Raw genomic sequence first — 23,775 nt, 5'->3', positions numbered from 1 at the left:
GGCATAAGCAGAGCTGTCTCAGGTGGGGCAGGCGGGGCCTTGGGCATTAGGCCAGACTCGGGGGGCGGGGGTAGGTGGGTGGGGAGGGCTCTCAGAGGCTGACGGGGACGTGATGTGGTGGCCGTCCTGCTTGCCTCAGTACTGCCCGGGCCTCGTGTCTCTGCTGCTCCTCCTCCTGAATGAGCCAGGGCTAGGTATGGCCAGGAGACAGAGCCTTCACTGCCACCCCTGGGTGGCATCCCCCCAACCCAGGGCTGGCTTGGCCCCAGGAGGGGACCCTCAGCGCAGGCACCGCATCCACTCACCCCACGTGGGGAACAGGACAGCCTCATGAGTGCTGTGTTTGGCTTTTTCAAATATACTTGCTTCTGGCAGAGAGTGTGGGCCCAGCCTCCCAAGAGCCCTGAGGCCATGCCCATGCTCTGCGTCTGGATGCCACGGCTGTGCCCAGCTCTGCTGGCCCCAGCTCCTGCTCTCCTGCTTTGGTGACATATGCAAAATAACCAGTGGCCTCCCTCCCAAACTCACCCCGAGGCCGGCAGCCCCCAGAGTCTGTGATGACAGCACAGGTGGCATCTCGGGTGAAGCCCTGCTTCCCGGCAGTCCCAGTGTTTTAATAATGGGACTCAGGTTTACTCCAGAGCACTGGGCTGACTGCTCCCTAACCACGAGGCCACTGCCAGAGACTGGATGGGGCTGCCAGGAGCTCATCGCCCACCCTGGGCACCCAGCCTTGTTCAGTACCTCCCACCCGGGCACGGCCCTGCCCATCCACTCAGTACATGGGCACCCACTTGGCCAGCCTGACCTGGCAGAGCCTTGCCCTGTAGGCACCTGAGTGTGAAGGTCTGGGCCGCTGTCCTGGGACTGGGACGTAGGTCCCTGGCTCTGTGGCCTCACCCAGTGCTGTCCCTATGGCCTCTGGTTAGAGTGGGGCCTGTGTGAGGTCAGGTGTGGGGTGGGGCCCGGTCTGGGGTGGACAGGAGCTGTACTGGTCCGTCAGGAGCCTCTGCCCTGGCCTGCCGACCAAGATAGTGGAATGTCTGGGCCCCACCACCCCTTGCTGGCCTGCTGCCTCCTCCAGGGAGCCTCTCAGCCTGCTCAGCCTCTGAGCCCTGGACACCCTGGTTCTCAGCGGGGCCCTGGTGTTTTGCATTCTGTGCTGGGTGGCATCCGGCCTCCACAGAGGGGCTGTCTGCTCTGCAGCGCCTGTACGTCCAGTCCTGGGGCAGGTTGGGCAGGGCATCCAGAGATGGACTCTGGTCCTGCATCCCCTGTGTGAGGCCTGAGAAGCAAAGCCAGGCCTGGGAACCATATAGGAACATTGTCACCCTTTGAAGCCCCTATTTCTGGGACAGAAATGGAAAGGAGGAGAGGCTCTGAGTGGCCCTGGGGGTCCTGGATGGTCCTGGAGGCTTCCTGCAAGCACTGGTCACGTGCCAGCCTCTGTTCCATGGAGCCCCTCGGTCGTGCCACCCTCCTGTGTTGATATGGGCTCCTCTCCATGTCCCAGCCATCAACTCCTGTGCCATGGGCAACGGTGGCTGCCAGCACGACTGTGTCCAGCTCACAGTGACCCAGCACCGCTGCCAGTGCCGGCCTGAGTTCCAGCTGCAGGAGGATGGCAAGCGCTGCGTCCGTGAGTGTGCACCAGCCCTCAGGAGGGGGCACGGGGCTGGGACTCCCATGCTCCACGCACCCACAGACCTGCCCAGGAGTCCTGTAGCCTGAGCCTGGGCCAGGGACAGAGGCAGTAGGCACCTCCCTGCTTGGCTGCTGGGGCTGCAAGGGTGCTCAAGGGAGGCGGGGCCCCCGGGGCTGCTGAGGGGCGGCGGGCATCGCCAGGCTCTTGGCGGGCGTCAGGGAGGAAGCTCCTTAGGCTGTGCTCTGGAATCACACCTCTGTGGGGGCAGGAAGCTCAGGACAGGGGCGTCCTGTGTGGTCCTTCGTTCTGAGACGCACCCTGGGCTCAGCGGGGAATGTGGGGCCCACGTCCTGGCCCTCGGTGGGGGAGGCAGGCCAAGCTCCATCTGGCACTTTGCCCTTGGGTCTTGGGCTGCCTGTCAGGGAAGGAAGGGCTTTGCTGATGAAGAGGGTGGAGTAGGCTCAGGGGTCCCCCTGAGACATGAAGATGAGGGGTGGGGTGGAGCAGGTGCTGAGATACGCCCTCCACCCCCAGGCTGGCCTCGTGGGTCCCAGGCCAAGACTGAGTATGGTGGGTCTGAGGGGCCAGGCCAGCAGTGGGTGCATAGTGGCACAGGGTCCCAGGGCTGGGGGAGCTACTGGCACCTGGCTCCACCAAGGAGAGTCTGGGGAGGAATAGGCTGGCACCCTGCTCTGTTCTCAGGGGTGTCTCCGGGGCGCCCACATCTGGGAGGAGGGAGACCCACTGCTCCACTGTCAGACTGGATATGGAGGGAGGGGCGAGAGCGCCAGGTGGAGCCTCACAAGAGGCCAGGTGCCCTGAATCTGCCAGGGTTCCCCACCTCCCCCCCTACTCTCTTCCCTCCGGTCCCATGCCTGCAGGGAGAAACCCATGTGCAGACCGGAATGGCGGCTGCATGCACACATGCCAGGCGCTCCGGGGGCTTGCCCACTGTGAGTGCCATGTGGGCTATCGGCTAGCCGCGGACCGCAAGGCCTGCGAAGGTAAGACGGCCTCCCTGTGCCCTGGTGCCCCCCCCCCCAGGGTCGGCTGAGGAGGGGCCCAGGTCCCACTGGGCCTGCCTTGCTGCGTCTACTGCACTTGGCCTTGTGGGAACAGGCCTGGCCTGGGGTGGCCCGCGCTCATCTGGGCTGCTGGGGGCCTGGGGCTGGGAGGAGGGGCCGGAACACACTCGAGGGGCTGCTTCCAGGCAGAGCCTGATTTCGGCAGCAGCAGCAAGTGGGAGACTTTAGCTGTGTTTCACTTTTAAATATTTCTGATATCACCCAAGCAAGACCTGCTTGTTAGGGAAACAAAAGAGATAAGGGAGAGAAAAGGGGAAGAAGCGTGACCCTGAGCCTGGGTGACATCTCACATGTTGTCTCTGTGGTGGTTGGTGTCCATGGTCAGTCACCCAGATCCCAGCAGGGGCCGCTTTCTGGACCACGTGCCCACATCCCCGGCTGCAGGGGCCTCCGCTGGGCGCTGGGCCGGGTTGGTGAGCCACCCCCTGGCAGGACATTGGCATGTCCCCACTCCTCCCTGTTACACACAGCTCTGCAGGAGCAGCCTGGGGAGGGGTCTGTGTGTGTCTTGCCAGGTGGCCATCTGCGGGACAGGCTGCAGGTGTGGAAGCCCCACAGCTCCACGCATCACCAACCCAGGAATCCTGTCCAATGTCACTCTGCATGCAGGTGGCTTGGCAGGCACAGCGGGAGACAGGGCTGAGTGTCAGCTTCATCCCAGGGAATCAGGCGGCGTGACCAAAGCTGTGGTGGGGACACTGGGACCCAATCCTGATGGCCAGTGCTGATAACCGCATGCCAGTGTCAGCTGCCGGGCACTTTCTCCCTCTGGCTCCAGAGGCAGGAGCGAAAAGGCCCCTCCTGGGCCAGGCCCAGTGGGATTGGAGAGGGCACAGCCAGGGACCATGGGCTCAGACAGGTGGAGCCCTTGCTGCCAGAGTCAACTTGTAGCTGTGCTGTCCCTGCTGGGAGGGAGTGTGCTTCTGCACTGGAAGCTTGTTGATGAAAATACCGATGCTCAGAGGGGCCGGCCCTCGTCCTGGGGCCACAGAATGGGAAGGCGGGAGAGGGCATGCGGTGGGCCCTCTCCTGGCACTGGGGGCATGAACCCCGGCCCCAGTGGGGTCCCCTCCACGCTAAGGCATCACCCCTGGGGGTGCCTCTCCCAGGCCAGCAGCCTAGAGCTCTTCCTCTTGACCTCTCCCATCCAGATGTGGACGAATGTGCCACGGGGATGGCCCAGTGTGCCCACAGCTGCCTCAACACTCACGGGTCCTTTAAGTGTGTGTGCTTCACAGGCTTCGAACTGGGGGCCGATGGCCGGCAGTGCTACAGTGAGTGGACAGTGGGCGGTGGGCATGGGCACCCCAGGGCGTGGAGGTGTCTGGGGGCCACAACGTGGCTCCCAGGCCCCCATGGGCTGCCAGCTTGCTTTGGCCGAGGGCCAGGACTTCCTTGTCAATCAAGGGCAGTGATGGGTGTGGGGGATGCGGGTGGGCCCTCGGAGGACAGGACGGCAGCGGCTTCCAGAGCCTCCTGGCCCAGGAGCCCCGTGCTGCCTGTTTCCTAGCGAAGTGGGACTGGGGGCCCCAGGCTGGCTGCTGGGTCGGGGAGGACCACGCCCAGTGGCCGGTGGCACCCCAGACCCTGTCCCACGTCCCTGGTGGCGGGTCTCGTCTCAGGGATTGAGATGGAGATTGTGAACAGCTGCGAGGCGAACAATGGCGGCTGCTCCCACGGCTGCAGCCACAGCAGCGGGGGGCCGTTGTGCACCTGCCCCGGGGGCTACGAGCTGCACGAGGACCAGAAGACGTGTGTGGGTGCGAGCGGCTCCTTCCAGACGCCCCACGCCCCAACCCTGGGGCTCACAGCTGCCCAAGTCTGCAGACTGGTTTGACGCCATGACACAGAAGCTCTCTCCTGTCACACCCAACGCTCTCTGCCCCAAGCCAGGGGGCGGTCGGAGGGTGGGCCCTGGTGGCAGGCAGCATGGTGACCCCCTGAGCATCCCCCCCCACAGTGGCCCCATCGGCGTCCTTTCCTCCTGCTCAGCTCAGTCAGTTAAATGTCCCACATGCTGTGGTGTGTGGGGGTCCTCCCCCCACAAGGAGACCCTGCCTCCAAGATGGGCTCCCCACCCCCACCTCCAGTCTGGCCCTCACAGCAGGTGGGGTGGCCCTGGGGCTGTGACGTGTGTCCTGTGGGTGTCTGTGTCTGCAGGACTAAGACCAAATGTGGGGGCCTGTGGATGGTGTGTGGGAGTGCGTGCAGTGGCGGGTGTGGGCGGGGTGTGCACGTGGGCTGTGCCTGGGTGCCAGCGGGCTCCTGTGTGTGCCCTCAGACGTTGACGACTGTGCCGACTCACCATGCTGCCAGCAGGTCTGCACCAACAGCCCTGGTGGGTACGAGTGCAGCTGCTATGCCGGCTACCAGCTCAGCCCTGATGGCTGCGGGTGTGAGGGTGAGTGGGGACAGCGGGGCAGCAGAGGAGTGGGGTGACCCTAAGAAAGGGCCTGGGGCTGGCTCTGGCCCTGCCCTGTGCTCTGGGTGTTGGCTGAGCCCCTGCTGTCTGAAGGGCTGTCCGGATCTGCCCGCTTGCTCTCCAGCCTGTGGTCACTGGTCTCTCACGGGATGGGGCTGGCACCCCTGGCTGCTCCCAGCCTGGCCTCCCTCAGGCCACGCGTCTACTGTCACTCTGACTGTGGGCTGCGGCAGGGGCATCACCCAGTGAGCATGGCCACTGGCCCTCAGTCCAGCAGGCAGAGCTGGACAGTAGGGGCCTCCCGAGCCCCCGAGCTCTGCAGGACTGGCCCCAGCCGCCCGGGTTTGCCCACAGATGTGGACGAGTGCGCGTCCAGCCGAGGCGGCTGTGAGCACCACTGCACCAACCTGGCCGGCTCCTTCCAGTGCTCCTGCGAGGCTGGCTTCCGGCTGGACGAGGACCGCAGGGGCTGTACCCGTGAGTCGCCACCTGTCACCACCGGACTCCTTCCCGGAGCGCCGTGCCCACTGCCTTCTTGGCACCCAGCTTCCTGGCTGGCTGGGTCTCACATTAGCCCAGCCTCCTGCTGTGGGACAGGCCAGGGGCAGCAGGGTGGGGGCCTGGGCCTGGTCAGACAGGTGTTTCCGCGGGGCAGAGTGTCACTCAGGTCTCGGTCGTCCAGCTTCTGGTCAGCCCAGGTGAGAGAAGGGACATCATCTCAGGACAGAAGACTGTCCAGAGGAGCAGAGAGCAATCCTGCCCCCGTGTCCCCCTCCATGTTCAGGGGCCCTAGAGCCAGGGTGGGAGCTAGGCTGGAGCTGGGACAGATGTGACACAGGTCAGTCCCCAAGACCCGGAGCCTTGTCTGTCCAGAGAAGTAGAGACAGGAGAGCAGCTGGGACCCGCTCCCCCCACTGAAGACCAGGGCAAGGAGGGGCACTGGGGGGCTGTAAGTGGGGGCCCTGGGGTGGGGCTCAGGCCCTGAGCTGGCTCGGGCACCGAGGGCCAGGGGAGTCATCCCGAGGCCAGGTGGGCAGCCGGGGCTAAGGGGCCTTTGTGTGCTGCCCAGCCCTGGAGGTGGCCGAGGTGGACCTGGACGGCCAGCTGCCCTTCGTGCGGCCCCTCCCACACGTCTCGGTGCTGCGGGACCAGGTGCCCCACCTCTTCCAGGACGACTACATGGGCGCCGAGGAGGAAGAGGCGGAGGCCCGGGGCGAACACATGCTGGCGGAGAAGTTTGGTGAGAGGCAGTGCCAGCCCAGGCTGCTGCTCCCAGGGAGGCAGCCGGTGTCCCCTCGGGCCACCCTTAGGTTTGGGGCTTGAGGAAGGATCCCTGCAAAGGCCTCGTCTGACCAAGGCTGAGTGTCCAGCCTCTTGCGCAGTTTGCACAGTGTGTCCGGGCCTGAGCCTGGGCTGGACCGGGTGCCAGGCTCCCCAGCTGGGGCCCTTCCAGGCCCTGGCATCTGGCTCCCACCATCCGCCTCACCCATTGGGGTCTTTCATGGGCAGAGGACGTCCCTGGTGCCCCCTTCTCGGGCCTAAGGGCCAGAGCCGATGCCTGCGCCCTTGAGCTAGGGGGATCTGAGGCCCGTCTCCATCTGCCCCCAGTCTGCCTGGATGACTCCTTCGGCCCAGACTGCAGCCTGACCTGTGCTGACTGCAGGAATGGAGGCGCCTGCCTCCCGGGCCTGGACGGCTGCGACTGCCCTGCAGGCTGGACCGGGCTCGTCTGCAACGAGAGTGAGGCTGCTGTGCTGGGGTTTGGTGGGGGGGGCGATGGAGACGGGGCCTGAGAGCCCCAGGACCCATGGGCAGCCCATCCAGGTTGGTCCTCACCAGCCCTGGGCAGGGCGGTCCACGTGGATCCATCCATTCTCTCGTTCACTCACTCATTCATTCAGTATCTACCTCTGCCTGCTCTGTGCCAGGCACCAACCTAGGTGCGGGGAGGGAGCTAGCAGGGCCAGTGGTCTGCCCCTCAGAGATGTTATAGTCGACGGGGGCCCCGTGACAAGCTGACAACTGAGACAGTGAAGGGTCTGATGAAGAGCTGGTGGGTGGACCAGTCATGCCGTGTTCCAGTGGGAGCAGCGGCTTCCCCAGGCCCCACAGCACGTTGGTAGCTAGAGTACATTTGAAAACTGCTCTCCCAGCCTCGATCTAGAGCCTGCGCCACTCCCTGCCCAACGACCCCAGACCGGGGATGACCTGGTTTCAGGGCTGTAGTGACTGTCTCTGAGGGTCTGCCTGTTGCAAGTCCTGGTGGGGAGGGTGGATGTGTTGGAATTCAGCGGGAGAGGATGCGGCAATCGATTGGTGATGTCTCTCCTGAGTATGGGCAGTGACGTGGACCACGAGTGCCATGCTTGTTGCTCTGGGCCATTGCTTTTGAACTGGGTGGTTTAAACCTCAGGAGGGTGTCTTAGTGTCCCTAGAGGGGCTTCTGGGCCCCGAGTCCTTCTGAGGCCCGTGGCCTTCTGCTTCCCTGTCACCCCCTGCAGCTTGTCCTTCAGACACCTTTGGGAAGAACTGCAGCTCTTCCTGCAGCTGTCAGAATGGTGGGACCTGCGACCCTGTGACAGGGGCCTGCCGCTGCCCTCCAGGTGTCAGTGGAGCTCACTGTGAGGATGGTGGGTGCAGTCCCTCTGTGCCTGGGATTGTCCCTGGGGTGGATGGGAGTGGGAGGCACCACGTCTGAGCTCCCCTCCCAGCTTTCTCCTAGTCTTCTTCCTTCCACAGGAGTGGGGAAACTAACAACATGGATGAGGCCGTTTCTTAAGAGAAACATTGATTTTTCATTGTTTGCTAGTTTTCCTGGGACCTAACTGATAGCAGATGGTGAGGACTTGAGAGAAGAATAGCACTTTTGGAATGGGTTTCCTTGATAGGTAGTGAGCTCCTCATTCCTGGAAGCATTCAAGTAGAGCTATATGGTAGCTGGGTGGGATTTGCTGAAGGGATCACACCTGGGCCCATGGCCACATGGAATGACAGTATGTCCTTTCTAACTTGGAAGTGTCAACATTTCTGGAGGAATTGGAGAGTCCACATAGATAACTTTCTCAGGTGACTAATGCTTCATCTTTAAGCCTTCAGACCTTTAAAATTCTGCCTCTCTTGCTAGAGAAGTACCTAATGTATCGAGAACTTCCTGCTTTAGCAAGTGGATGCTAGCAATCCCTAGGCCCCATCCACAGTGCCTGGGGGTGGCCCATGAGGTCCGAGGGGCAGGTTTCAAAGTCTTGGGCAGCTGTGAGGGCTCTCCTCCTCCTCCCTCTGCTCGGCCTTGGCTCTGTCAGCCTCCCTGCCTTTCTTCCCTTCCAACCTTCCCTTTCTGTTCTGCTGAGGGCTGAGAAATCCACTGCCTGTTAGAAGCTGCCTGTGTGACGGGCCCTGAGTGGACCCCAAGGACTCCAGGCAGGTAAAGGGTCTGCATTTTAGTGCTTCTGCTTGTGATGTCATGTGGCTTCCTGGAGACGTGGTTCTCAGTTGGGGTCCTGTGGGTAACATGTACTATGCAGGTGAGCTTGAGGTTAGTCCCAGGAGAGGCCTGGCAGCCTAGTTTTCAGGGGCGGGAGGGCTCTTCGACCCCTGAGTTCATTCCCTAGACTCTAGGTGTCCCTGAGTTTGTGGTCCCTCCAGTCCCTGCTCCGTCTTCCCATCTCCATCCTCCCTCTCCTTTCTCTTCTAAGGACACCTGTTGGATTTCGGCCGGCTTAGGTAATCCGTGGTCCTACCTGGAGATCCTGGGGATTAGGACACGGGCATATCTCGGGGTCACCATCTAGCCCCCTGTAAGCCTTCCGTAGGCAGGACGGCCCCTGAGCTGGGGCCCAGGACCCTGGCCAGCTGGAGCTGTGTGTCCTTCCCTTGTTGAGGTCCGGAGGTCAGGCTAGGGACCACCGAGGGACAGAAGTCAGGACGTTATAGATGTGGGTCCGATACAGGAGGTTGGGATGAGGTCTTTGTGCACATGCCACGTGTGTGCCGGACAATGTGCTTGGTTTCCCGCTCTGGCCACCATCCAGGCCATAGACCTTGGGGAGGACAGGCCAGCCAGGGCTGTTGGCCACGTCCATGGGCTCATCTCATGGCTGTCCTGACCTCATGGTGCCTCACCCATCCCCTGGCTCCTTGCCTGTGTGGGATGCTGGGTCCTCAGGCTGCTGGTGGGCCCCGAACCCTCTGGCCATGCCCCGATGGCCCAGGCCACTGCTGGCTCACGTGCTGGGCACTGCAGCCCCCCAGAAGGTCTCCTTGGGCATGGGGGCCATGCCCGGTGGGCACTCACGAGGCCCCACTTTCCCCCAGGCTGCCCCAAGGGTTTCTATGGCAAATATTGCCACAAGAAGTGTAACTGTAACAACCAGGGCCGCTGCCACCGCCTCTATGGAGCCTGCTTCTGTGACCCAGGGCTCTACGGCCGCTTATGCCACCTGGGTAAGTCCCACTGCCCGCTGGCTGCCCGGGGCCGAGGGGCCGAGCACTGATACCGTGCCTTCTGGTCCCCAGTCCAGCTTGGGTTTGTTCACCATTGGCAGATGAGGACACAGGGGCTCAGTGAGGTCCCCCGGCTGGGATGTGGGGTCTTCTCCAGGTCTGGGGTCTCAAGGCCACATCCTCTGGACCGCCAACGGCTTCTGGGGCGTCTGGGTGGGCAGTCCCTAGCTCAAATCAGGGAGATGGCAGGCCTCTCTCAGAAGCTCCTGGGGCACGGGTCTCATCTTGGCCTTTGGAGTTTCCGGGAGGCAAGGTCAAGTCCTGAGTCCCCAGTGGGGTCACCCCTCCCTGGGCCACAGACACCCGGGGAGGGGAGACAGGGACGGGTGAATGAGGGGCTTCGTCCCAGCAGCTCTTTACACAATCTGTAAAAGGACTGTTCAGAAGAGAGAACACTGGGACCCCAAGAGTGTCCTAGCTGGAAGTGGGGTGACCCAGGGCGAACTCGTGAACTTCACTGAGACCCTGTTTCTTGTGTATAGAATGGGTGCAGTGGCTTGGTTCTCTGGCTGGGGCAGGGAGTGCCCCCTCTGTGCCAGGTCCCAGGGACACAGCCCAGTAAACGGGCTGAAACCCTGGGACTGGGAGGGGGGGTGCTGGTGCGTGCAGACGGCAGGCTCCTCATGGTTTTGTGGGTGCAGCCTGCCCGCCGTGGGCGTTCGGGCCAGGTTGCTCTGAGGAATGCAGGTGCGAGCAGCGGAACACGTGGGCGTGTGACAGGAGGGATGGCAGCTGTTCCTGCAAGGCGGGCTTCAGGGGCGAGCGGTGCCAGGACGGTGAGTGTGGGGGGATGGGGGGTTGCCCCTGGGGCCGGCTGAACCCCGCAGGCCCCTCTCTCCTCACCCCCTGCAGAGTGTGAGCCTGGCTTTTTCGGGCCGGGGTGTCGGCAGGCATGTGTCTGTCCCGCGGGCTTGGCCTGTGACCCTGTCAGTGGCGAGTGTGGGAAGCAGTGTCCTGCTGGCTACCGAGGGAAGGATTGTGACCAAGGTGAGTGGCTGGCCCCTGGTGGCTGGGTGGGGTGCGGGCCATCGGACCTGAGCTGGGCGCTGGGCACCAGAAGTACGGTGAGCTGGAGGCTGAGTCAGCCCTGCAGGCTGCCTGGCCCAGGTCGACACCTTTACCTGCCATGTCCCTGTTCTCGTCGTGCTGGTCTGCCTGTCCCTGTGCCCCTGTGAGGGCTGCCTGGGCAGGAGCTAGTGTGTGTGGCCAGGGCCTGGCCCAGAACACGCTCGATGCCTCTCCAAAATCATTCACTCACTCACTCATCCTCCCAGGACATACTGAGCATGCTTGTCCTGAAGCTGGGGTGCAGGAGCTCCTTCCTGGCGGCCTACGCCCACCAGCCAGAGGCAGCTGCTCGTGGGGTTGCCGGCTGGGAGCAGAGTCTGGGCCAGAGGTGCCAGCCGGGGTGTGGGTGGTGATGGAACCCCATGGATGCTGAGGCCCGGGGTGGTGTGAATGGGCACAGAGCCGTGGGTGAGACTGGAGGCCTGGCGGCCCCTCATTTGCATGTCGTGGTCAGAGGGGGAAAAAGCCCTCGGTGAGAGTATTGGGCTGCTGTGGCTGCTGGCAGGTTTGGACCTCCCTTGGCACACAGCACACACACCGTCCACACCCATCGGTCCCTGGTGGACAGGGCCTGGAGTGGGGGCTGTGGTGTAACTGCATGACTATAGCCAGGGGGCAGCTGGCTTGAGCTACCCCCAACTTTAGGCCCATCCCCTCAGAGCTGCCACCTAGCTTCCCATCCCCTCTGGGAAACAAGGAGGGACCTGGGGGCTCAGCCTAGCCCGAGCTGAGGGGTCTGTTTGCACTTAGGCCAGCTCTCCCCATGGGGTGGTCCTGGGGACCCCAGAGATGACGCTGCTGAGGGCGCTTGGTCCTGTTCGTACAGGAGGGGCGTGTGGGGCTCAGAACCCAGCTGGGACCCCCTGGTCTCCGCAGAGCTCTGTGGTCCTGACCACCTTCAGCAGCCCCGTCTGTGAAAGCACCACAGGTGCTCAGTGAGCCAGACTGGCCGGCTGGCGCTGTCCCCTGACTCCTGTGCCCCACCCCCACTCACACGCACGAGCACACATGCACACGTGCACGTCACCACCCCCAGCCTCATGCCAGCGGCTTGTGTTCTGAGACTTGGAAGGGCTTCACTGCAGCCTTTCCCTGCTGGCTTTATTCTTTCTTTTCCTTTTTTCTTTAAAAGCCTCTAGTGCCCTAAGGATGAGCTACAGGAAATGACACACATATTTTTATAGGAACGATGGGCCCCCCCCACTGTTGTTAGGTCTGGAAAATATTACCGCTCCAAACACGCGTCTGCCCCCAATTAGCGGAGAGGGGGCTCCTGCGGCCTGGTGGGACGGCTTCAGCCTGCACTGCCAGGCCTCTCCCTGGCCCACACAGTGTGGGTGCCGTGTGCACACTGCATGCGTGTGAGCTGTGCCTCGTCATCTAGCATGTGCACTTGTGCTGTGCCTGTGCCCCATGGTGGGATGAGGGTGGGTGCCCTCGGGATGGGCCGTCATTACAAGGTTTGCTGGGGTGTGTCCTCTGTCCCTGAGCCCCCATCGGGGCCCTGGGAGGCCCCAGGCCTGGGACTCCGCCCACCCCAGCCCAGGCAGGGCACATCCTAGCTGTCAGCCCTGCGAGGGGTGTTGTGATCAGCAGGCTGATTGTGTGGGCGTGGACCGTTGGCCGCAGCCACCCTTTCCACATGCTGTGCACACCTTCCAGCAGCATCAGAGTGGGCCGCGTGGCACCAGGGCAGGGAGGCGCCTTCCACTATCTGGGTCACCCCCAGTCAGGGCAGGTGTGGGGCGTGTGGAAGAGGCTCTGCAAGGCCCTCATGGGGGGCAGGCTGGGGCTCAGGGCACCCACAGTCTTCCCTGAAGCCTTGCCACTGCCGAGGCCGCCAGGGCCACTCTTTCCCAGGACCCTCTCACTCCTCAGTGGTAGGGGGCAACATGGAGGGGCGACACAGCAGAGGGTTCCCAGGTAGATCCAGGAGGCAGGAGGGAGGGGGGAGCTGGCCCTGCCACCCATTCCTGGGCACTCTTTAGGGTGCCGCTTGCCTGACACAGCCTCAGCCTCCCTGACTGGCAGCTCTGGCCTGCCCCACCCCAGGCCCTGCCTGGCTGTGTCCTCCAGGCCACCCCTCACCATTCTCCCCCACGGCCCCTTCCACTCTGCCCCGTATCCCCCGTCCCCTGTCCACTCCTGTGACTTTCCCGGTCACCCATGGGACCCGGCTGTGTCCAGCATCCCCACGAGGGCAGGGGTGAGTGGGCGGATCCCTGAGGGAGAAGGGCAGCTCTGTGGGGATGGCTGAGGCCCCTCCTACCCCCTTCTGCAGAGTGCCCAGCGGGGACATTTGGTGTGAACTGCTCGAGCTCCTGCTCCTGTAGGGGGGCCCCCTGCAACAGGGTCACGGGGCAGTGCCTGTGCCCACCTGGAAGGACTGGGGATGACTGTGGGGCAGGTGAGTGGCAGGCATGTTCTCTGGTCCCCTCACGTCCCTGTGTTGCACGACTCTGGGTGTGGCCCCGACCCTGGGCCATGTTTGGGGAACCCAGTCCTGGGCTGTGCCTGGGAGCCCTGACCAGCCCTGGGGTCCTGCAGACCCGAGGTCTGTCCATAGCAGTTGCAAGAGCCCTTGCTGAGCCACCCTTGGGTCTGGGCATGGGGGTCTGCCCCTGCCCTGGCTGGCCGTGCCCTTAGAGAGGGCCAGGAACCTGTCGGCCATGGGGACAGGTTGGCCAGCAGAGCCCCCAGCCCTTCCCTGCCTGAGCTTTACCCTCTAGGGTGACTTTTTACTGCATGGGGGTCCCTTGGCCCCTCTGATGGGTCCCACGTTGTGCCTTTTGAGCCGTCCTGGGCCAGGGACTCCTCTTCCGGGGGTGGCACACTGCAGCCCGAGGAGAGGCCGGGAGCTCCTCAGACCTGCCCCTCTGCCTCCCCTGGGCTGGTTCAGATGGGAGCAGCGGTTCCCACTGCTGGGCACGGGGCTCGGTGCTGTGCCAGACAGGCCCAGCAGGACCCTGGGAGACTGACTGGCCGTGGGGGACTAGATTGTCCCGAGGGCCGCTGGGGGCTCGGCTGCCAGGAGATCTGCCCTGCGTGCGAGCACGATGGTGCCTGTGAACCTGAGACCGGGGCCTGCCGCTGCCACCCCGGCTACACGGGCAGCCGCTGCCAGGACGGTGAGTGCTGTGCCGCCCGACCTCCGCCCCTGCCTGTGGTCCCTGGCCCCACTGCTCACCCTCCTTCCTCTGCAGTGTGCCCAGCTGGCTGGTTTGGGCTGGGCTGCCACATGAGGTGCTCCTGTGCCAACGATGGGCTCTGCCACCCAGTGACTGGACGTTGCACTTGTGCCCCTGGGTGGACCGGCCGCAGCTGCCAGAGAGGTAGGTGGCCCTTGTCCAGCATCCATCCCCCTGGAGAAGCTGCCACTCGGGACCTTGGGGGCTGGCAGGAGGCCCCGACCCCCGGCCTGGCTATGCTGCCCGTGAGCTCTGCCAGGCCTGCCCAGGATGACAGGGCTGTGTTGCAGCCTGTGACAGCGGGCACTGGGGACCTGACTGCAGCCACACCTGCAACTGCAGCGCAGGCCATGGGAGCTGTGATGCTGGCAGCGGCCTGTGCCTGTGCGAGGCTGGCTACGTGGGCCCCCGGTGCGAGCAGCGTGAGTCCCGACCCAGCTCACAGCCATGCCCCCTGTGTGTGCCACAGGGGCACACATGCACACGTGCATACAAGTGCTAGGGGCTCTAGCCCTGCCCCCGTCCCCAGACAAGGAAGTGGCCTCCTCACCTGAACTCACCCAGCTCCTCCTCCCAGTGTGGGCTCTGGCCCCACCCTTCCACCACCTGGCCCAACAGTAGGTCCCTGGAGCAGCAGGCAGGGGGAGGAGGGGCCTGCCACACCCACGGGCACCTGGCATCTGGAGAAGGGAGGAGGGTGGCTGCTGAGGGCCGAGGGCTGTGCCATTCAGTGTGTGCCCCAGCGGCTGGGTTGGTGGGTACGGGCTGGGCCTGGAGCATGTCCTCCTATAGGAATTCCCAGAGGTCACACCTGGGCAGGGATGGGGGCAGAGTCCTGTGGCTGAGCCCAGCACCCCTGAGGCAGGGAGCCAGTCCCCTCCCCTCGGTCTCCGGCCACTGCTGGGATGGCAGAGGCCCTGGGCAGGACTGGGTCAGGCTCACTGCCCCCAGCTGATGGTGGGCCGGGCCCGTGTGTCTCAGGGTGTCCCCAGGGCCACTTCGGGCCGGGCTGTGGGCAGCAGTGCCAGTGTGAGCATGGGGCAGCCTGTGACCACGTCAGCGGGGCCTGCACCTGTCCGGCTGGCTGGAGGGGCACCTTCTGCGAGCTTGGTGAGCCAGGGAGTGGCAGGCCGGGGCGGGGGGGCAGGTGTGTGGGCGGGGCCTGGTGACCCAGGTCGGCTCCCCATCCCCGCCCCCCGCCTACAGCCTGCCCGGCTGGCTTCTTTGGATTGGACTGCTATGGAGCCTGTGACTGTGCCGCCGGGACCCCCTGTGATGCCGTGAGCGGCACCTGCCTCTGCCCTGCCGGCCGCCGGGGACCCCGCTGTGCCCAGAGTGCGTGAGGCCCTGTCAGCCCTGGGTGCTGGGGAGGCTGTGGTTCACTGTGCCAGGCTCGCTCCTGGGCTTTGTCCTGGCTGAACAAAGCTGCCAGGTGGCCACCTTGGGAACACTGCTTTGCCCATGAGGCAGGCATGTTGGTCCCTATCTGTGGCCACCCCAAGGGACACCCAGGCCACAGGTAGGACAGAGTGGCCACAGTGACCTGGGGGCCGCAGATCTACTGCAGCCCTTCCCAGGTCCGTCTCCCCAGACGCCTGACCGCCCTCTCTCCTATAGCCTGCCCAGCCCTCACCTATGGGCACAATTGCAGCCAGACCTGCTCCTGCTTCAATGGGGCCTCCTGTGACCCAGTCCACGGCCAGTGCCACTGTGGCCCTGGCTGGACCGGCCCCACCTGCCTGCAGGGTAAGCCCCGCCCAGCAGTCTGGGGCCAGGTGTTGTGCTGCTTCTCACCCGCTGAGCAGGGTCATGTGGGAGTGGGAAGCTGGCTGCACAGCAGGGCTCACCTGGACGGGGTGGGCAGGAAGGGCTGGGCCTGCGCCCCCACGGGGCACCTAGTACCTGGGAGAGGGAAGGAAGGCGGGCGCTTAGGACCCAGGGTCATAGCCTTCAGTGCTGAGCCCCCCACGACTGGTGGGGGGGTCCTCCTGGGTTGGGGAGGGGTCCAGGCCCATGTGGGGCTGGCTGCCGGTGCTGCACGGTGCTCCCCTCTCTGTCCCCCAGCCTGCCCCGAGGGTCTGTATGGAGGGAACTGTCAGCATTCCTGCCTCTGCCAGCATGGGGGCTCCTGTGACGCTGTCTCAGGCCACTGCACCTGTCCAGAGGGCTGGACCGGCCTGGCCTGTGAGAAGGGTGAGCACCGGGCTGGCGGGGCAGAGAGGAGGCCCCAGGGGGTTTTGTGCGAGGCAGGGCTGGCACGCCAATGGGCCGCGGTCCAGGCCCCTCCATCTGTGGTCAGAGGTGGCTCCCTGGTTGGGGGGAGGCGGGAATAGCATCCTGGGGTGTGGCTTCAAGCCTGCGGAGTGACCAGCACCCTCCCTGTCCTTCCTGAGGACACGGGATCCGAGGCTCTGGGTGCAGGAAGCACGGGTCAGGCAGGGTCTCCTGGGTCCTGGGACTTATTCCTGGGAAATGGGACCCCATCCTCTTCCCGCCCTGCAGAGTGCCTCCCAGGTCACTTCGGAGCCGGCTGCCAACACAGCTGCAGTTGTCTAAACGGTGGTCTCTGTGACCGGCACACGGGCCACTGCCTCTGCCTGACTGGCTGGACCGGTGACAAGTGCCAGAGCCGTGAGTAGGACCGGTTGGGGGCAGGTGCAGGGAGGCCCAAAGGGCCCCTTTGGGCCAACAATGAGTGGACTTAGCCCCACTCCAGAGTGTGGGGGCCTCAGCAAGGTGGTCAGTTGGTACATAGGGGTTGGGGCTGCTGTCTGAGCTCCCCAGGGTCCCCAGCGGGAGGGCCTCAGCCCAGGAAGCCCACCAGAGGGAGGTGGGGTATGTTTGGCCCCAGCCCAGCCTCTGGGGACTCAGCCCTCCCGCTGTCTCGTCCTGCAGCCTGTGCCGAGGGCACATTTGGGGCTCACTGCAAGGAGCGCTGTGCCTGCCGGCGGGGAGCCACCTGCCACCATGTCACCGGGGCCTGCCTCTGCCCCCCAGGATGGAGGGGTTTACTCTGTAATAATGGTGAGCCCCCAGCTCTGCCAGCACTGGGAGCCCACTGGCCGGTGGGGGTGGGTCCTTTACTCCGTGAGCCCTTGGGGCCTGCGCTGGCCCCAGGCTCCTCCCATCCCGGCCTGTGCCTTCCTGCAGCCTGCCCCCATGGCTGGTTTGGAGAGGCCTGCACCCAGCGCTGCCAGTGCCCACCTGGTACTGCCTGCCACCACGTCACTGGGGAGTGTCGCTGTCCCCCAGGCTTTACTGGGCCTGGCTGTGAGCAGGGTAGGTGACCAAGCAGGGTGGGCCCTGGGGCAGTGGGTGGCTCAGCCCCTCCTGATGTGGCCTGAAGCTCAGATTGCATGTTCCTCTGAGCTGTGCCTCAAAACCTCATGCCAAGGGGGCCATGGGGGCAACTCGGGAGGCACCTGTTTCAGGGTGGGCCAGGACTGACCCCTCTGCCTGCACCCCAGCCTGCCCACCTGGCACCTTTGGGGACAGCTGTCGGCAGAAGTGCCAGTGTCCCAGCGGGAACCAGGCCTGCCACCCTGCCTCGGGGGCCTGTATGTGTGCTCCTGGCTACCACGGCACCGGCTGCCGGCAACGTGAGTGCTGCCTGGGCCACCTGTGGGGCCACCCTCAGGAAGGCCCTCATTTAGGGTGGGGGGGGGAATGCCAGGCCCTGCACTGGGGGGCAGACTCAGTCCCCGGCCCCTGGCAGCTGGCCTCTCCTCCCCCTGCAGGGTGCCCCCCTGGGCGCTTTGGGCCTGGTTGTGAGCAGTTGTGTGGATGTCTCAACGGGGGCTCCTGTGACGCGGCCGCGGGGAACTGCCACTGCCCCGCTGGCTTCCTGGGGACAGACTGCAGCCTCAGTGAGTAGCTGGGTGAGGGCGGGTGGCTCCTCCCTGCTCCTCTGTGGGCGGCGCCCCACCACCCATTCTGCCAGGAGGACAGTCCCCAGACTGCCCGCCTCTCTAGGCTTCCCGCTGGTCCCAGACTGAGCTAAGCTGGGAGGTGCCCTGCAGGCCCGCTCCTCCCAGCTGTGTGCTGTGTCCCTGACGAGGGTGATGCCCGCCAGCAGGGGGAGCTCTGCGGTGCAAAGGCCTGCGGACATCCTGCTGAGGACAAGACCTTTCCCTGAGTCATGTGGGGACTTTCCACTTGTCTGGGGTGCTGGCTGGGCTGCAGGGGATGGGGTGGCGACCCCGGTGAGTCACTGCAGCTGCAGAGCCGGCCTAGCCCTCAGTAGAGGCTGGGGGGAGAGGAAATGCCAGATCTGCTGGAAGCTGGGGGGCAGGCAGTCTCTGCCCTGTCTGCCAGACTCGGGAGACCCCCGCTTCATCCTGTCCACCCTGCCCTGTCCCACCATGGCAGGTGGAAGGGGGTCCAGCCAGAGCAGCCACCCTCCCATTTCCTCCCGCCAGCCTGTCCACAGGGCCGCTTCGGCCCCAGTTGTGTGCATGTGTGCAGATGTGGGCAGGGGGCAACCTGTGACCCTGTGACCGGCACCTGCGCCTGCCCCCCAGGGAGGACTGGCAGCCACTGTGAGCACGGTGAGTGGGGGTTCGCCTGCTGCCTTGGGCACTTCCAGGCATCACCTCATCGGCCACGGGTGCCGGCCGGTGGTGCTGAGCGGTGGGTCCCCTGGCACATTCACTCCCGCGGCCTCTATGAATCCCCACCCCCCCACCAACGGTCCCTCGGGCTAAGAAGTGAGGGCCTTGTCTGTGTGGACAGCAGTGCCCTGCTCTGGTCAGCGGGCCATCCAACGCCACCCTACTCCTTGCCTTGATTTTGGCCCCTGATTCAGGCCGTCAGGTGACTTGTCCATATCCCTGCGGCCAGTAGAGGCTGAGCAGTGTCCAACCCAGAGCCCCCCTCGCCTGGGTGGCTGTTTTCTTTGCGGACAGAACCAGCCACCTGACTGATGTCCCTTTGGAACAGGGTTCTTCTGGCCTCTCTGCTGGCCCAGGGGTGGGGACCCTGGTGCAGGGAGGCCCAGAGCGCAGGCGTTGCTGCAGAAATGGATGGCCTTGGGGACATTCGTGGAGTTCACATGCTGCCCCCATGGCCACACCCACAGCCCCTTAGCCCGGCCCCCCTGGTAGGTCTGAGGCTTTTGCCCTCCCCATCGTTCTCATAGATGGGCAACACCTGCTGTTTCTCAGCCTGTGGCAGCAAGGGTCAGAAACCCCAGGACCTGGCTTTAGCCAGGCCATGTCCTCATCCCCAGGGAAGGACGGCAGCCATGGGTCATTCAGACTATGAATAGGGGCGCTCTGGAGTTTGCCTGCCTGGCCTCCTCTCAGCCCCGAGAATGAACCTGTGCAGAGTGCCGCCACCTCCAGGAAGGCTTCCCTGACCCCTCCCGTTGGCTGGGCAAGCTCTCGAAGCCCTTGGAGGGCCCTGGCCCCTTTACCTCGACATACCCTCAGCCCTGACTCAGGCCTGTCCTTTGCCTATTGAGAGGATGGATGAATGGGCAGTACTCAGTTGGTGTTTCTCCCTGGCACACATGTGCTCAGAAGGCAGAGACTGGCCCCGAGAGGTCCCAGGAAGTGTTTGTTGAATGAATGTCAGAACTGGTGGGGACGTGTCCCAGAGCATGTCCAGCCCTGGGCCAGAGCTCTGAGCAGCCCCTGGCTTCTGTCCCCAGGCTGTCCCCAGAATCGGTTTGGCATGAACTGTGAGCACGTGTGCTCCTGCAAAAACGGAGGCCTGTGCCATGCTGCCACCGGCAGCTGCTCCTGTGGCCTGGGCTGGACAGGGCTGCACTGTGAGCTGGGTGAGTGTCCAGGCTGGCTGGGAGAGCCACGTCTCCGTGAGGGCTGGAGGGTCGGCTCCCGGGTGCCCTGAATCAGGCTAGTGCCCGAGGGGGAGACTGACTTCCGCAGCGGGAGACTGACGTGCTGGCTGTCTGCAGCCTGCCCTGCCGGGCGCTACGGAGCCGCCTGCCTCCTGGAGTGCTCTTGCCACAATAACGGCACCTGTGAGCCTGCCACGGGCGCCTGCCATTGTGACCCTGGCTTCTACGGCCAGGCCTGCGAGCACTGTGAGTCACGGGGTGGGGACCTTGCCCCAGCGTCCAAGGCAGATCTGGGTTGACCTGGGCTCATGGGGGCCTATGAGATAAGGCCTGACCCCAGCTTACCCTGGGGGTCATACTGGAACCAGTGAGGCTCTCGCCTGAGTCCTGGCTGGGACTCAGTGACGGGAGAGCCAGGCCTGGGTGGGAGGAAGGGGGCGCCCAGGCCCCTGAACCCAGTCCTTTGCTTGGGTAAACTGAGGCAGGATCTCTAACCCAGTCTCCCTCAGCCTGTCCCCCTGGTTTCCATGGGGCTGGCTGCCAGGGGGCGTGCAAGTGTCAGCATGGAGCCCCTTGCCACCCCGTCAGCGGCCAGTGTCTCTGCCCTGCTGGCTTCCATGGCCAGTTCTGCGAGAGGGGTGAGTACGCCTCATCTACGTGCTCCCACCTGACCCCTTCACCCCAGTCGCAAATAGTCCTGGTGTGGGACAGAAGGAGACGCTGAAACCACTGCCCCCAACCAGGGTGTGAGCCAGGCTCATTCGGAGAGGGCTGCCGCCAGCGGTGTGACTGCCAGGGTGGCGCACCCTGTGACCCTGTCACTGGCCACTGCCTTTGCCCCCCAGGGCGCATGGGGACCACCTGTGACCTTGGTAAGTCTGGGGTCCCACTGGTGGGGGGCACAGTTGCGGGTCTCCATCAGTGGAAAATATTGATTGCATTAGTTGAGCCCCACCTGTGCCATGACCCCGTCTGGGCGCGGTGCCCTGCTGTGCCTATCCCACCCCCCTGTAGGGGGGCAGCTGCTTGGAGGGGTCCCAGCATGGAGCTCCTGCTTGTGTTGTCAGGGCTGTGCCCTGTTCTCAGGCCACCCACAGAGTCCCTGGGGTGGAGGCCGCGGTCATATGAAGAGGCCCCCATTAGGTGGGAAGGAGACCTTCCTGAGCTGCCAACATGGGTGGGGCTGGGGGGAGGCTGTTCTCTGTGGTTGCACACATGACCCTGGGGCTGCATTCCTGACCCTCAGGCCCCCCTTTGCCAGTCCCGGGGCTGGGCAGGAACACGGGGCTGTGATTCTGGGCAGGATCCCAGTGGCTGGTGCTTTCCCATGTGACAACTCACAGGGCAGGGAAACTGAGGCTTGAGGTTTTTGTTCCCGCACGACCTGAAGGCCTGGGGTTCCCTGGCTTGAGCAGACGCAGATGGCACTCAGGCCTGTCTCTTCTCCCCTCCCTCCTGCAGACTGCAGAGTGGGCTTTTTCGGGCCCGGCTGTGCTCTGCCCTGTGTCTGTGGGGGTGGGGCCACCTGCGACCCAGTCAGTGGGCAGTGCCTCTGCGTGGATGGCTACACAGGGCCCATGTGCCAGCAAGGTGAGCCAGACTCCTGGGGAGAATGGCGGGGGGGACAATATGCCCCAGCCCCACCCCTGGCCGAGTCCCTGTCCCTCCCCCCCCACACAGAGTTGGCTAGGCCAGGCTAGTGGCGAGCACATGGCCGTCCCGACGCGGTAGCATGGTGTCCATGCACATGGCTTCTGATGGGCACAGTGTAACCCTCCAGCCACCAGCCCATGGGGCAGGGCTCGGCATGCTGCCAGCCCGAAGCAGCCCCACTGCCTCTAGCCCCAGATAGGCAAGGGCGGGCTTTAACTGCAGATGGGACCCTATGAGCAGGGCTGGGTGACCCACTGTGGGTGGGCTGACCCAGCCCACCACCCCACCCCACCCCCGCCCTGCATGCCCAGGGCACAGCGGTGCACCGTGTGTTCCAGCGTGCATGTCTGCACACACGTGTGCTCTATCACATGTATGCCTGTACACACGTGCCCTCCAGCGTGCATGCCTTCACACACGTGTGCCCGCTTGCACTCGCAGATGGTTTGGCAAGGTGCAGTGATGGTACCTTGGCCTCAGTCCCCTGAGGCTGTGGGGGTACGCATGCTCCCCCTCCCCAGTCTGGTGTTGGGAAGGGATGTGTGCACACTGAAATGTCGTCTATGGAGGGAGGTGGGGGGCTGGCCTGGGGTCTGTGCCGGGCAGGCCCTGCAGACCAGGTGAAGGGGGAGCCAGGCTGTGAGCAGATTCCAGACTGAAGTCCTTGGCTTGGGGATCCCAAACACGGGCTTGATATTGTGTATGCATGTATCTTTTTGAGCCTCACCAAAGCAGTCCTGACCCAAAACTGTTCAGAGCTACAGAGCTGTGAGAAGGGCTCGTCTCCCGCATTGGGGCAGGCCAGAGAGCTGGCACCAGCCTTGCAGAGCTGGTGCTCAGGACGAAATGCCAGCCATGGCGGCACCTAGTGGTCAGATCTGGTACTGCATCACAGTCCCTAGGCCCGCCCTGGGCAGCCTTGAGGTTTGAGGGGATGCTGCCTGCCTGAGGCCAGGGAGGAAGACTGACAGGCAGGGCCTCGCCCCCTGCCCTGGAGCGGATCCGGTTTGGCCTGGAGTGGAGCCCTTACCCATCCAGCCCAAAGTCCCACCTCCCAACCCTCCATGCTGCCTGCACAAGGCAGGGCTGGGAGCTCTCCTTTGGGGAGGGAGAGGCGCCACCATTTGCATAGGAGTGTGGGGTCCCTGCAGGCCTGTGTTCCCCATTACTGTTGCTCACCCAAGGGTGAGGCACTAGCATGAGTGTGTCTGTCTGCCTTCAGGTGGGCCCCCCCAGCTCTCCGAGATCCCATCCCCAGCCCTGGGCCCAGGTAAGGGGGCTGGGTGGCATTTGGTGGCATCACTGGTCCGTCACCAACAGACTGAGGCCAGAGGAGGGATGAGGCTCGAGCACTATTAGAATCCGAGCCCTGCAGAGCAGCAGGTCTTCCTGAATCTGGACCTTGGAGATGAGGCCGGGGGAAGCTGGGAGGAGGGTCCGGGAGACAGGAGGAGCTGCGTGAATTTACCCCCTGCCTGGAGCTGACACGCTTCCTCCTGTGCCTGCAGCGGCCTCACACACAACCCCTCACAGACCAGCACCCGGGCTACGCAGCAGGGCAGAGCGGCACTAGCTCAGAGGCAGCCCCTGCCGGGGCCCACCTCCTGGGTGCCGCCAAAGGGACTCAGGGGCTTTGGTGACAACTAAGGAGAGATGCCCGTGGGCCAGGACTCTCGCCCAACCCTTGCCTCCAAGGGCTGTGGACAGCTGCACAGCCGCTCGCTCTGCAAGGATCGTCTGGCCTCGAGGAGGGAGACCCCACTGGGCACAGCTGCACAGAGCTCAGATGAGTGGATGGCTTGGGTCGTACAGCCACACTGGCCGCCTGTGCTGAGGACGCCCGGCCCTTTGGGCCGCTGGGTCGGGACTGAGGGCAGGTGTGGGTGCAGGTGCCGGCGTGGGGCCCTGCCCTCCGAGCGGGTTCTTTGGTGCTAGGCCCTGGGACTGCTGCAGCTCAGCCTGTTTACCTGGAAGTGTCGCCCAGCTGTATTTATGTGATGGTATTTATGTGCAGCTGGACGTGCCCGCTGCACCCCTGGGTGCTGGAAGGCTGTGTCCTGCCCTGTCCCAGGAAGCCCTGACTCAGGACTGCGGGGCCCCGAGGGGCCTCCAGGCGGTGGGCTCTGGTACCTTGTGAAATCCAGTAAGTTAAGAAAGGAGTGGCCCCTTCCTTGAGGCCTGTGTGTGCTGCTTTGTGTGGGTTCCACTGTGGTGGCCTCCTGGGCACGCCGGCAGGAGTGCGCTTGGATTACGGAGGCTCACAGACACCTGGCCCATTCGGCCCCCTGCTCCTCCCTGGCGATGGGGGTGACAACAAGTACAGCTGGGTTTGTCCTGGTTCCCAGGCTCCGGGGGGGAGGGCAGGGGCTGCCCAAGCAGAGGCAGATGGGCCTGCTAAAAAGGCTCACAGCCAA

The 23,775-nt window shown here is 64.2% G+C and overlaps 1 protein-coding gene across 3 annotated transcripts in view; it reads left to right on the top strand.

The window, feature by feature from the left end:
- MEGF6 (multiple EGF like domains 6) overlaps positions 1-23,082 on the top strand; it is a 90,342-nt gene extending 67,260 nt beyond the window's left edge. For all 3 annotated transcript variants that reach the window (XM_019757124.3, XM_019757126.3, XM_019757125.3), the window contains 33 exons: positions 1,514-1,639; positions 2,527-2,649; positions 3,882-4,004; positions 4,353-4,490; positions 5,012-5,131; positions 5,507-5,629; positions 6,222-6,392; positions 6,761-6,892; positions 7,654-7,782; positions 9,464-9,592; positions 10,294-10,428; positions 10,505-10,639; positions 13,002-13,127; positions 13,717-13,848; positions 13,924-14,052; positions 14,199-14,330; positions 14,890-15,018; positions 15,115-15,243; positions 15,526-15,654; positions 15,973-16,101; positions 16,411-16,539; positions 16,804-16,932; positions 17,059-17,187; positions 17,376-17,507; positions 17,646-17,774; positions 18,327-18,455; positions 19,559-19,687; positions 19,826-19,954; positions 20,218-20,346; positions 20,452-20,580; positions 21,170-21,298; positions 22,584-22,631; positions 22,870-23,082. In XM_019757124.3, the coding sequence (XP_019612683.3) occupies positions 1,514-1,639; positions 2,527-2,649; positions 3,882-4,004; positions 4,353-4,490; positions 5,012-5,131; positions 5,507-5,629; positions 6,222-6,392; positions 6,761-6,892; positions 7,654-7,782; positions 9,464-9,592; positions 10,294-10,428; positions 10,505-10,639; positions 13,002-13,127; positions 13,717-13,848; positions 13,924-14,052; positions 14,199-14,330; positions 14,890-15,018; positions 15,115-15,243; positions 15,526-15,654; positions 15,973-16,101; positions 16,411-16,539; positions 16,804-16,932; positions 17,059-17,187; positions 17,376-17,507; positions 17,646-17,774; positions 18,327-18,455; positions 19,559-19,687; positions 19,826-19,954; positions 20,218-20,346; positions 20,452-20,580; positions 21,170-21,298; positions 22,584-22,631; positions 22,870-22,934 (4,154 nt within the window). In that variant the 3' untranslated portion in view covers positions 22,935-23,082. The remainder of the gene's footprint in view (positions 1-1,513; positions 1,640-2,526; positions 2,650-3,881; positions 4,005-4,352; positions 4,491-5,011; positions 5,132-5,506; positions 5,630-6,221; positions 6,393-6,760; positions 6,893-7,653; positions 7,783-9,463; positions 9,593-10,293; positions 10,429-10,504; positions 10,640-13,001; positions 13,128-13,716; positions 13,849-13,923; positions 14,053-14,198; positions 14,331-14,889; positions 15,019-15,114; positions 15,244-15,525; positions 15,655-15,972; positions 16,102-16,410; positions 16,540-16,803; positions 16,933-17,058; positions 17,188-17,375; positions 17,508-17,645; positions 17,775-18,326; positions 18,456-19,558; positions 19,688-19,825; positions 19,955-20,217; positions 20,347-20,451; positions 20,581-21,169; positions 21,299-22,583; positions 22,632-22,869) is intronic.
- The last annotated feature ends 693 nt before the right edge of the window (positions 23,083-23,775 follow it).

This window comes from Rhinolophus sinicus, chromosome 14 (assembly GCF_057876585.1).
Source record: "Rhinolophus sinicus isolate RSI-liver-muscle chromosome 14, RSI-T2T, whole genome shotgun sequence".
NCBI lineage: Eukaryota > Metazoa > Chordata > Mammalia > Chiroptera > Rhinolophidae > Rhinolophus > Rhinolophus sinicus.
This window is presented reverse-complemented; position numbering and strand designations above follow the sequence as displayed.